This window comes from Phocoena phocoena, chromosome X (assembly GCF_963924675.1).
Source record: "Phocoena phocoena chromosome X, mPhoPho1.1, whole genome shotgun sequence".
NCBI classification, from domain to species: domain Eukaryota; kingdom Metazoa; phylum Chordata; class Mammalia; order Artiodactyla; family Phocoenidae; genus Phocoena; species Phocoena phocoena.
In genome coordinates this window covers 41112009-41125307 of record NC_089240.1, presented here as the reverse complement: position 1 = coordinate 41125307, position 13299 = coordinate 41112009, and the positions used below count along the sequence as shown (strand labels likewise).

At 40.1% G+C, this 13299-nt stretch overlaps 1 protein-coding gene across 1 annotated transcript in view; it reads right to left on the bottom strand.

Annotated features, from left to right (window-relative positions):
• Positions 1-10593, bottom strand: part of RP2 (RP2 activator of ARL3 GTPase) — a 46349-nt gene extending 35756 nt beyond the window's left edge. Inside the window, exon 1 of the mRNA XM_065900965.1 lies at positions 10317-10593. Coding sequence (XP_065757037.1) covers positions 10317-10418 — 102 coding nt within the window. The 5' untranslated portion in view covers positions 10419-10593. The remainder of the gene's footprint in view (positions 1-10316) is intronic.
• Positions 10594-13299: the final 2706 nt, after the last annotated feature.

Below are 13299 nucleotides of genomic sequence, written 5' to 3'. Positions count from 1 at the left end.
AGGTCCATTTCACTCATGCCTATAGATGTTTTGAAAAAATTGTCAATTAAATCAATCCTAGAAGAAGAGAAAGCACCACAACCAAGTTGGATTTGTCGCAGGTAGTGTAAAAATGGTTCATTATTAGAAAACCTTTCAATGTAAGTCACTACTATATGATATCAACTCACATTTTAGTCCTAACTCCTATCACCCTCCTATGGGAACTTTATTCTTCAGTAGATCTGACACACTTGCTGTAACTTGTCTATGCCCTCTCATTCTCCTTTACCCAGAAGGCTCTCTCCTAGTTCTTATACTTGCCCACCTGTCACACTTTTCCTGTGACGCTTTCCAGTTCCCTCAACCAGAAGCCTGCTCTCCTTTTTCTGAGTACCTACATTACATTAAATACCAATCTACATCCCCTTATGTATCTAAAACTTTGGACTTGAATCCTATAACCAATCTATTTAAAACAGAAACACCTCCTCCAATAATATTACCCCTTTACCCTTCTTTATTTTTCTCCAAAGCACTTAGCTTCTTTTTAATCACACTATATATGAACTGTATTTATTGTCAGTCTCCCCGCTGCCCTCCATTAGAACATAAACTACATGAGCGAAGGGATTATCTGTTTTGTTCACCCGTTTTCCCCAGCGCTTAGAACAGTGCCTGGCACCACAGAGGCCCTGCACACATACTTACTGAACCCATTTTAACTACTTAATCTTCATTACCTCAGAGTATAAGCAGAAGTAGGTGGTCTCCAGGTATCTCTTGAATAAACAAATATGAAGCGTAACTGAGATTGATGATTATACACTTCTCCACACCCCATCTCTCTACTTCATCCCCAAAGAAGACAGACTCTGAAATGTATTTTTAGGGACATTCACTTAGGTCACTGTTCAAGTTGGCCAACTTCTGAGTAGGAAGATAATTATACACAAAGCCAGGCAGAGGCACTCCTTTTAATGTCAGTCCTGGGTCTCTCCATTTTACATACTCTTCTGTCCCTACCTGCAGTAAAAGGAGGCTGAGGCTGCCTTCCACTTGGTAGAGCCAGTGGAAGGGGATGGGAATGTGGTCATGGAGTAGGCTAATGGGATCTTGATCGACTCAGGAACATGCAAGAGTGGTTTAAGTTGGTTCTGCTTTAGGCCTTAAGGAGGATAAAAAACGTTCTCTGGTCTTCTTCAGCTTGTCTTCTCAGCACCTGTCTACCTCCCACAGTGGGAGTGAGATGATCTAGAGTGCCACCAATAGGTTTTTTGGAAAAGGAGTCCAGGAGTTGGCCTGTCTCTACCAAGGCCTCAAACTCAATGAGCAAGGGGAATCTTCAAGCTTCAGTTTATGGTTTCTCTCACTGTACCAGAAACTCCTTAAAAATTTTACGTAAAATTTTGTGTGTATTTTCCTGGAGAATTGATTTGGGCTTCAAGATTCTGGCCAAATTATCTTTGCCTAAGACAGACAGCAAGTTCAAAAGTTTGCAAGCATATTTATCTCCGAATTAAATAGGAAACAAACCACTGTTCGGATAAAGATAAAAAATAAAAGTTAATACTTCTTACTTAAAGGAATTCAGCTAATTTTTTTGGCATGGGAAATGATATATATTATAAATGTACAGTATTAAACAGAAATTTCAACTATATTAATTATAATATATTATAATTAGTACTATATTAGTAGTTGTAGTTGAGACCTGTTGCAAATGCAGAAAGAAAATCTATTCTTAACTTTAAAATTACTGAGCTGCTGTCTTAGTCTGCTTGGGCTGTGTTATGGACTGAATGTTTGTGTCCTCTCAAAATTCATATGTTGAAGCTCTAACCCCCCAATGTGATGGCATTTGGAGGTGGGGACTTTTGGAGGTAATTAGATTTAGATGAGGTCATGAGGGAGGGGCCCTCACGATGGGATTAGTGTCCTTATAAGAAGAGATCTCTCTCTCCATGCAGGCAGGCACCAAGGAAAGGCCACGTGAGCACATGGCAAGAAGGCGGCTGACTACAAGTAGGAAGCAGGCTTTCACCAGTAAGAACTGCAGAACTCTTGGCACACTGCAAGTTCGTCCAAATCCCTGCACTAACAGACTTGACCAAACTCTAGCATGGCTTCTACTAGCACAAGGCTTTGTCCCTAGAATGACCCCAGGTTCCCATTAAAATGCCTGCCTGAGGAAGCTCAACTCTGCAGGAAATTTTACTATTTGTTCTAGCCAACATCTGATGATAGGCCACTGACCTCCCTGTCTTAAAGCATTTACTAAAAAGGGCTTACAATTGTGACTGCATCTCTTACTAATGAGAAGTGTCCTTCTCAAGGACCTGAGATCCATTCCTATGAAATGTAATTATTAGGAAGGATAGGGCCTCTGTTTACCAGTCTCTGTGGGAGGATAAGATCCTAACTTCTAAAATTGCCAGCTAGGGGCTTCCCTGGTGGCGCAGTGGTTGAGAGTCCGCCTGCCGATGCAGGGGACGCGGGTTCATGCTCCAATCCGGGAAGATCCCACATGTCACGGAGCAGCTGGGCCCGTGAGCCATGGCCGCTGAGCCTGCACGTCCGGAGCCTGTGCTCCACAATGGGAGAGGCCACAACAGTGAGAGGCCCGCATACCGCAATAAATAAATAAATAAATAAATAAATAAATAAATAAATAAATAAATAAATAAAATTGCCAGCTAACACGACTGACCTAATCTTATTTACACAGACCAACTTTGTAATTTTTCACTTCTCTGACTCTACCGAGTCCCTGCTCTCCCTGCTCCCTCATTCTTCCTTAAATGGCTTAAGTCACCTCTGCACAAATCAGAATGGAGCTCAGCTCCTTCCCCCGTCAGTAGTTACTGAACAAAAATCTGTTTTCACTGCTTTAACTAATGTCCAGCTGTATTTATCTCTGACACCAGACACTGGATCTGTTGGTACCTTGATCTTGGACTTCCCAGCCTCCAGAACTGTGAGAAATAAATTTCTGTTGTTTAAGCCACCCAGTCTACGGTATCTTGTTACAATGGGCTGAACAGACCAAGACTGGCTACCATAACAAAATAATACAGACTGGGTAGCTTAAACAACAGAAACTTATTTCTCACAGTTCTAGAGGCTGGGAAGTACAAAATCAAGGTGCCATTGTGGTTGGCTTCTGGTGATACCTCTCTTCTTGTCCTGCAGATGGTTGCCTTCTTGAATTATCCTCACACGGTCTTTCCTGAGTGGGTGCATGGCAAGCTTTCTGATGCCTCTTCATATAAGGACACTAATCCTATCAGATCAAGGCCCCATTGTCATGACCTCATTTAATCTTAATTACTTCCTTACAGGCCCCATCTCCAAACAGAACCACACTGGGAGTTAGGGTTTCAACATATGAATTTGGAGGTGGCTGCGGGGTGGGGCGTGGTGGGGAACCACAAACATTCAGTCCATAACTGCTGCCAATGCTGAGGAATTAAATGTGATTTACTGCTCTACATATTTTATCGAAACACCTCAGTTCTCGTAGTTCACTGGGTGAAATTAATCCTATAACTAAAGAGTTCTATAGTATAAAATTATTCCGATTATCGTTATGATCTACAAAGGAGAAACTTAGGATTTACATTGCTGTACTTACTTTCTCAACAATTCCTGAAAGCTCTTCAAAACAAAAAGTGACAATAAAAAACTTGAAGCTTAGTACCATAATAATTTTGCAAAAGTTACTAGTTCTCAAAGTGCCCAAAATCACAAACACGAAAGGTGAAGTTTTTAAACTACTTTTTCACAAGAATCACTTATGAAGTGAGCTTAGTTTAGGTCATATTTCTAACTACAATCCTTGAAAGGTAGTGGATATACTCTCAAAAATCAAAGAAACATTTCAGGAGTTGGAATTCACCTAATATAGCTAATAAACTTAGGTAAGTATTATTTTCCTAACAGAAAACAAAAGTGAACATCTTATTCTTTCACTGAGCAGTTATGCAAATTTTTCATTAAAATTCACCTCCACAGTTAAACTTCCATAGTGATAATCTAAGATGAAATAATGGCATTTGTTAGTTTTAATGGAAATCTGGTCTGGGTAGAAGTTCAAAATAAGGTAGAAGTTCAAAATACTCCTCAGGAGTATAAGGAGCACTATATAGGCACCAGGCACCATTCTAAGTGCTTTATAATCATTCACTCAATCCTCATAAAAACCACTATGAGGGTTGTATACTATAATTATCTCTATTTTACAGATGAGAAAATTGAGGCACCCAGAGGCTAAACAACTTACCCAAGGTCACATAGTAAATGCTTGAGCTGAGTCTCAGACCTAGGCAGTCTGGCTCCTAAGTATATTCTCTTGGCTGCTTCTTCGTATTCAACCATATGCAAACAGAAGCCAATGTTTACTAGGTGAATAAATCAATGGAACAGAATTCAAAAACAGACTTATGTATATATTGACAAAGGTGCAAAGGCAGTTCAATAGAGAAAGGATAATCTTTTCAACAAATGGTGCTGGAACAATTAGACATCTATATGTAAAAAATAAAATAAGAAATCTCCCATACTTTGTATCATATTTAACAATTAACTCAAAATGGATCATAGAACCTAAATATAAAACCAAAAAGTCTAAAACTTCTAGAAGAAAACAGAGGAGAAAACGTTTGTAATCTTGGTTAGGCAAAGATTTCCTAGATGTGAAACCAAAAACATGATCCATAGAAGAAAAAACTGAAAATTGGACTTTTATCTAAATTTTGAAAACTTTTGTTCTTCAAAAGACACTATTAAGGGACTTCCCTGGCGGTCCAGTGGTTAAGACTCCAAGTTTCCACTGCAGGGGGTGTGGGTTCGATCCCTGGTTGGGGAACTAAGATCCCACACGCTGTGTAGCAAAAAAACAATAAATAAAATGTGAATCTTTAAAAAAAAAAAAAGACACTATTAAGAGAAGACAAGTCATTATTTGGGAAAAAAATATTTGCAAGACCACATGACAAGGGACTTGTATCCAGGATATATAAAAAACTCTCAAAACTCAATAATAAGAAAACAAATAACCCAGTAAAAAAAATGGGCAAAAGGTTTTAATAAACACTTCACCAAAGAAAATATACAGATGGCAAATAAGTACATGGAAAAATGCTCCACAAATAATTAGTCATTAGGGAAATGCAAATTAAGCCACAATGAAATACCACTACACTCCTATTAGAATGGCTGAAAATTTTTTAAAAACTGACCATACCAAGTGCTGGTGAGGATGCAGAGAAACTGGATTTCTCATACATTACTGGCGGGAATGCAAAATAGCACAGCTGCTTTGGAAAAGGGTTTGGCACTTTCTTATAAAGTTTAATATACAATTTCCATATGACTCAGAAATCCTACTCCTAGGTATTCACTCAAGTGAAATGAAAGCTTACGTTTATTCAAAAACCTGTATGCAAATGTTTATGGTAGTTTTATTCATAATTACCAGAATTTGTAAACAACCTAAATGTCCTTCAACTGGTGAATGGATAAACAAATGTGGTAAATCCATAAAATGGACTACTACTCAGCAATAAAAAGGAACTCCTGATACATGCAACAACATGGATGAATCTTAAATGTGTCATGCTAAGTGAAAGAAGCCAGACTCAAAAGGTTACCTACTACATGATTCTATTTATAGGACATTCTCAAAAAGATAAAACTATAGGGATAAAAAACAGATCAGAGGCTGGAGGCAGAGTTGACTACAAAGGAGCATGAGGAAATTTGTGGGGGATGATGGTACTGTTCTATATCTTGATTATGGTGATAGTTACATGACTGTATTTGTCTGTCAAAACTTATAGAACTGTACACTTCAAACGGGTAAATTTTACATTATGTAAATTACACTTCAATTAAAATAAACAAATTATTTAAAACTTAAACATTGTTAAGTCAGTTTCAAGGCAACATAGCTATGTAGCTGAAAGGTAATTTCATGAGTGAAAATAACAAATACCAGTACCTTGATCTTATATACATTGATGACAAGAGAAGGTGAAGTATTATATTTATATAACACATCATGTTGCTAAATATATAACCACAAAATAGAATTATGAAATTTTAGGATTAGAAAAGATTTTTCATATCATCTAATTGATTTTTAATCTAATTTTACATCCTATCACATTCTCTCTGTTCATTCAGATTTGCCTGAATGCTTCTATTGATGCTTACCTCTTCTCCTAAGATGCTCAAAGAATTAAAGAACTGGAAGGGATCTTAGGAAATTGAGGGCTGGAAAAGCTAAATGACTTGACCAGTGAGATATAGTACAGGGCAGAATGCAAATTAAAACCCCAGTCCCATACACTTTCCACTCCGTGCACTTTTCCCCTTTTCCCACTTTATATGAGTGAAGAAATTGGAACCCCCATACACTGCTGGTGAAAATGTAAATGGTGCAGACACTTTGAAAAACAGTTAGGCAGATTCTCACAAAGTTAACCACAGAGTTACTATATGACCCAGGAATTCCACTCCTAAGTATATATCGAAGAGAAATTAAAACATATGTCTACACAAAAGCTTGTACACAAATATTCATAGCAGCATTATTTGTAATGGCCAAAAAGTGGAAACAAGCCAAATGTCCATCAACTAATGAATGGATAAACAAAACGGACAGTAAAATAAAATTTATTTATAAATAAAATGAAATAAAGTATCTACTCTGTTAATGTCATTCAGCAATAAAAAGGAATAAACTACTGATATATGCTATAATATGGATGAATCTCAAAAACACACTAAGTGAAAGTAAAAAAAGACCATATATTGTATGATTCCACTGATAAATGTCCTAAATAAGCAAATCTATAGAGATAGAAAGTAAAACTGTAGTTTCTAGGGGCTAGGAGGAGTGAGGAGTAACTACTTATGGATCTGGGTTTCTTTTGTGAGGGATAAAAAAGTTCTAAAATTAGATCATAGTGATAGTAACATAACCCTGTGGACTTGCTGAAACTATTGAATTGTACACTTTAAATTATTAAACTGTATGGCATATGAATTTATCTCAATATAGCTATTTTAAAATGAATAAACGAAGAGCTAGTTACTTCCTTTAAGCAGCAACAACTTTATGTAAAGGATTTAAAACACGTCGACAAGTTTGACACTTCTCCCATCAAGAGGTCCCCTCCCCTTGGACGCAGGTGGACATCTGTGATTGCCTCAACCAACAAAATATAGCAGAAGTAATGCTACATCACTTAAGAGGCTAGTTAGAAAAAGCCATGCAGCTTCTGCCAGTCTCTCTTAGGACACTTGCCCTGGGAACCCAGCCATCACGCTGTGGGGAAGCACAGGCTACAGGAAGAGGCCTCTGGCCCTTAGCCCCAGCTGAGCTTCCAGCCAAAAGCCAGCATCAACTTGCCAGCCAGCTCTGTGATTAAGTCATATTGAAAGCAGATCCTCCAACCCCCAGTCAAGCTGCTGCAGCTGATGCCAGATAAAGCAAAGAGCCAACCTAGCTAAGCCCTACACAAATTGCAGAGTTGTGAGCAAAATAAGTACTTGCCATTATTCTACGCCATTAAGTTTTGGGGTGGTTTGGTATGCAACAATGGATAACTAGAATACCTCACGTACTTAAAAGGCTAAAAACAGCATCTAGCCCCCTACTCAATGCAGACACTTCTTCCTAGTAGGTCTCCATCCAACCTCTGCCTGAATGTTTTGACCAACATGGAGATCAGTTCTTCACAAAGCCACCCTTTCCACTGAAGAACAACTCTGGGAATTATGATCTGCCTTATACTGAGACTGGTTCTGTCCTGCCCAATCTCTGGCCCAAGTTCTATCCTCAGAGGTGACCAGTACTGTCTAACCCTCTTTCTCAAGACAGGCCTTTACCTTATTAAACAGTAGAGAAATTTTTACCAGGTTTGATTTTATAACTGAGGAACCTGAATGGACACAGATGTGTTGTCCATACTCAAAATCACAATTTTCATACCTATGCCATCATTTCTATTGTCTAGAAAGAGTACTGGTATGAATAACTAGAAAATGAAAGCTACTTTTCTATACTACTCATCTTCCCGTGATACTTAAATATTTCCTGTTTTAACTCAAAAAAGCCAGTCAGCTCTTCAAGGGCAGGGATAATAATTCTTATAATTTTGAGTTTTCCTTGGTGTTTGAGAACATATATATTGAATAATTTTCTTAGTTATGGGAGGCAGCATACAGATAACAAGGATAAAAGCATTTCCTTCCAAATGATTTAAACACAGATCTTACAATCCAAAAATATTTCTCATCATGTCAATGTAGTAATTGTACAATAAGCTTTTTTTTTCCAAGTCAGCAATAGAAAATGAGCTTCTTACACTGTTGATTACAGTATACCAGTTGTCATGACAACACTGAGTCCCCAAACATTCTTTCTAATTGAGACAATTTCTTCTAGCTTCAGTCCCCTAAGGCTGACCCAATTACACAAGTCAAAACCCAAAACCCAGAGGGTGCCTCTCAATAAAGATACTCTGATTACACAACCTAAGGAAAAATCTAAACACCACTTTTCCAAGTTGCAAGGAAACTTTTCAGGCAATGCACTTTTCTTTTTTTTTTTGTACTTTCTTTTTTACAGCTAAGTCTTACAAGTTGAATGGTAATTGTCTGATATAACTTTAAAATTGTTTATGTTATAGTCCATGATCACATTAGAGACCTAAACTTTTAATACAAACCATTCTGTTAATATACATCCAACGTATCTCATTTATGTTCTCTGGGCTGCATTTGCATCCCATTCTTTTTAAGGTACAATTAAAATCTTCTAGGAGCAAGCAAGACCATGCTAAACTCAGTAAAAGTATCACTGGACTAATACAGAACATTTGCGCACTACCCATACTGACCTCATGAGAGGTAAGGAGCCAGAAAAAAATCTTTAAAATCACATAAAATTTAGCAGGCTATCATAAATTAGAGGTACCCTAGAGTGAATTCTTAGTAATTCCAGAAGAAAAAGAAAAAATTCCTAAAAGAAAAAGCAATGTTGGGAAATGTGGTATCTCCACTGTCTCAAAATGTAAGCTAGTAATTCTTTCTCTAATAGTCCAGGAGAATTTTTAAAGGGTTTGTTTTCAGACAGAAAATATAGTATTTTCCACTGTTACATTATAAAATGCTTCTATCAAGTATGGATAAAAGAGAATTAATAAACAGACCATGCAACCCTGTGAAACAGGGGCAGAAAGATGGGGCTGAGAAGTCTGTAAAAAGCGTCCAATTTTTAAAATCTGACACTTGGAGAACTGAGTTTATGTGAATACATTCTGCTGGGGACTGGAAATCATGTGGGATGGTCTATGAAATCAAAACATTAGTAAGACATTTACTATAAAGTAGTCATGGATACAGATATGTTTATTAAGCAAGGAGTTAACTGTTCATAAAACTCATTTAAAAGTCTTTATTTTCGTTTGGATGAGAAAAATAATTGATGGATCAAAGTATTTTACTAAACACAAATGGAGAACTATGTAGAAAGAGGAAGCATTATGAAATTTATGACTAAGTGCGCTTTGTGTAAGACTAGTGGACGTGTTCAAAGTTTTTTCGTTTCTGGCTACATAGAAAAGTAAAAATAAGGGCGTTTTCATTCATGAAAGCAACAATAAAATATTGCCTGGCTTATGCTGGTTATTTTCATCTTACGGTCTTAACACACATTCCAAGGCTGATTCCATTTTCATTATTCCTTTCGGGTAAGTGGAAGAGGAGGTCATACAAAGCTGTAGGTCAAACGGTCCACTTCGTCATTGAGAAAATTCATCAGTGGAATATATCAGGAGGCACCAAAGAGATTTACTGGCTAGGGCAGACAAAAGAGAAAACAACCACAGAAAGAACACAAGCCGCGAAAGAGATGAGATCAGTTCCATGTGTAACTCGAGGACTGGACAAAACCCCGCTCGGAGCTGCGAGTGAAACGAGATGTGAGATTTGGGGCATTCCGGGTTCTCCTTCCTTCCCTGGAGTCCATCCTTGGACCGGAGGGCAGGGTGCACAGAGAAGGGAAAGCCCGAAGTGTCCATCTGCCTGGACAATGAGCTCTAGGGCCCCTTCCAGCGCTGCACCGCCCTCCGTGGAGCCCTCTCTGACGCTGAATTTCACTGCTCCCCCAAAAGTCATTCACTCCGACTTCAACTACTCGCGGGAGAGAGCGAGCGCGCAAGAGCGGCAGCTGCTGGGTCCGCCCCCTCAGCGCTGCCCGGCCGCTGGGGACCCTTGCCGAGCGGGCTCGGGAAGGCTGAGACCAGCCACTACGTGACGTTGGTTACCTTCTCGCGCTGGTCCCAGCTGTACTGCTTCGGCCGCTCCTCCTCGCCCTCCGGCTGCGACTCCTTCTCAGCCTTCCGCCTCTTGGAGAAGAAGCAGCCCATGGTCCCGGCCCGCGGGGTCCCACTAGCCACTACTCCTCGCCGGCGCGCTGGCTTAGGCACCTCCTGGAGTTGTGGCGTGAACCCCGGGGGCCCGGGTCCCGCAGCAGTCCGGACACCACCCCGCGGAACCGCCAAGCCGCCCGCAGCCTCGGTTCGCCGGCCAGGCCCAAAACCCCTTCTCTTTTTCCTCTCAGTCGCCTTGACGACCCACCGCAGCCAATGACCGCTCAGCGCCCTGGGAGCCAATCCAAGTCCCGCGAGCAGCCCTGCGCGGCCTATGAAGAGAGGCCGACTTACGCACACAGCCAATCCACGCCCGGCTCCTGCGCCAGCCCCCAGGGGCGGGCCCGGTCGGCCCATACGCACTCACCGCCACCACCACCCCCAGCCCTGCCCCGCCCCTCTTAGGACTCAGCGGGGCTGTCCTGCTGCAGGGAGTGCAACCTCGGCAGACAGGTCGTTTTGCCCTAGGTTCTCAGTTTCCAAGCTCCGTAGTTGAACATTAGACTTAAGTTTTGTGGTGCAATTGGGAGGGAACAGGAATTCCTGCTGACGCAGGAAGGGCCATGAAATTCGCATGCCTCACTCTTCGTCACCCATTCCACGACCCCACGTCTGGCCAGTGTTACCTCCTTGGGAAATTTCCCCAAAGACCTTCCCGACCCTCCTTGCCCTCTCTTATGTGCTTTCTTAGAATTTCCACGAATGACTCTAAAATTGAACAAGAACTTAGAAAAATAATTGTTTTTGTATCGTCTCCTTATTGGAACTGTGAATTTCTTGAGACCCAAAGCCCTGTCTTTTTCTTTTATTTAATCCCCCAAGCCTTGCTCAACTCCACACTAGTTGCGCAATAAAACGTTTGTCGAATGAATGCTTGCACACTAGTGAAGGAAACATTTACAACCTTTCCCTATTCTTTCCCAAAGAAAGTGACTAAAGTGGGGCGGAGGTGGTGGGGTGGGGGGAAGAGTAATGGTAAAGGGGTTCTCCTCATGGAGTTTATAGCCTGGTGGAGGACACAAGCGTTGCCATATAAACTATCAGATCTGTTCTCAGCAAATGGTATAGGGTTTGTCTGAAGATATTTTTTTAAAATATATACTAAATATTAGCATTTGCTATACTTGGGTTGAATGTTACTACAATACACATGTATTGCTTGTGTAATAGAAAAGGTAAGTTGTTGGTTTAATTCTCTGAGCACAGTATTTTGGCATTTGGTCAGACATCAAATGCAGATTACTTTAGGCTCAAATTTGGTTATCTTTCTGCTTTCCCACACTTATTCACATCTAGTATATGTCCTAAATGAGCCTCTGAGTTAACTTGAGCATTAAGAATGTTCCCTTTTTCACTTCCTGCCTTTTATTGCACAATCAGGAAGAAAAGTGCATGTGCTCAAGTATTAGAAATTACTGTAAATTTAAGTTCCAGATCTTAGGCAACAGAGTCTTCACCCTGTGCACACTTTTTCTTCCTCAGAGTGAGATGAAAAGTCTATGTGAGCCTATGGAGAACAGTATGGAGGTTCCTTAAAAAACTACAAATAGAACTACCATATGACCCAGCAATCCCACTACTGGGCATATACCCTGAGAAAACCATAATTCAAAAAGAGTCATATACCAAAATGTTCACTGCAGCTCTATTTACAATAGCCCGGAGATGGAAACAACCTAAGTGTCCATCATCGGATGAATGGATAAAGAAGATGTGGCACACATATACAATGGAATACTACTCAGCCATAAAAAGAGACGAAATTGAGCTATTTGTAATGAGGTGGATGGACCTAGAGTCTGTCATAGAGTGAAGTAGCTCAGAAAGAGAAAGACAAATACCGTATGCTAACACATATATATGGAATCTAAGGAAAAAAATGTCATGAAGAACCTAGGAGTAAGACAGGAATAAAGACACAGACCCACTAGAGAATGGACTTGAGGATATGGGGAGGGGGAAGGGTAAGTTGTGACAAAGCGAGAGAGACACATGGACATATATACACTACCAAACATAAGGTAGATAGCTAGTGGGAAGCAGCCGCATAGCACCGGGAGATCAGCTCAGTGCTTTGTGACCGCCTGGAGAGGGGGGGTTAGGGAGGGTGGGAGGGAGGGAGATGCAAGAGGGAAGAGATATGGGAACATATGTATATGTATAACTGATTCACTTTGTTATAAAGCAGAAAGTAACACACCATTGTAAAGCAATTATACTCCAATAAAGATGTAAAAAAAAAAGTCTATGTGAGGATGTTTTGGATGAGACCCTTAGATGTTTTATATTCATAGAAGGTTAAAATTGTGATCCATTGCTGTGTAGTACAGTGGGGGAAACAGAGGTCCACAGCGGTGAAGGGACTAACCTGTGGTCACAATGAGAGTGGTTAGACAGGTTCTATAAAAATCCAGAGCCTGTGCTGTCCAGTGCTCCCTCCTCCTAAATTTGTTCCTTTCTGATTCATCTGAAAGAAAGAAGTAAAGAAGTACCTGCTTAGGCCTTCTGATGCCTATGGAGCTCTGTCCCACAGTGATGTTGTTCCTCTTAATGAACAAACAACAAAACTAATTTTAGAGAAACAATCCCTAAAACTCTCATAGTTTTGAAGTATTCATTAATGAGAGACTTAAACCTAAAACAAAATCTATATCCAACAGTGATCTTTTCAGGGACCCTTAAACAAAAGTGACAATAAAATCCCCTTTCTGTTAAATCCCATCTCACCATCACCCCTGACAAAAAGCATATGCATAGCTGAGAACAGTCATCCCACCCTGATTCCTCATGGCCTTTCTGTCCAAGTGCATACTACAATTTCTTTATATCTTAGTTCAGATTCTCAAGGGAGATAACCAGATAAACTGCTGGCCAATCA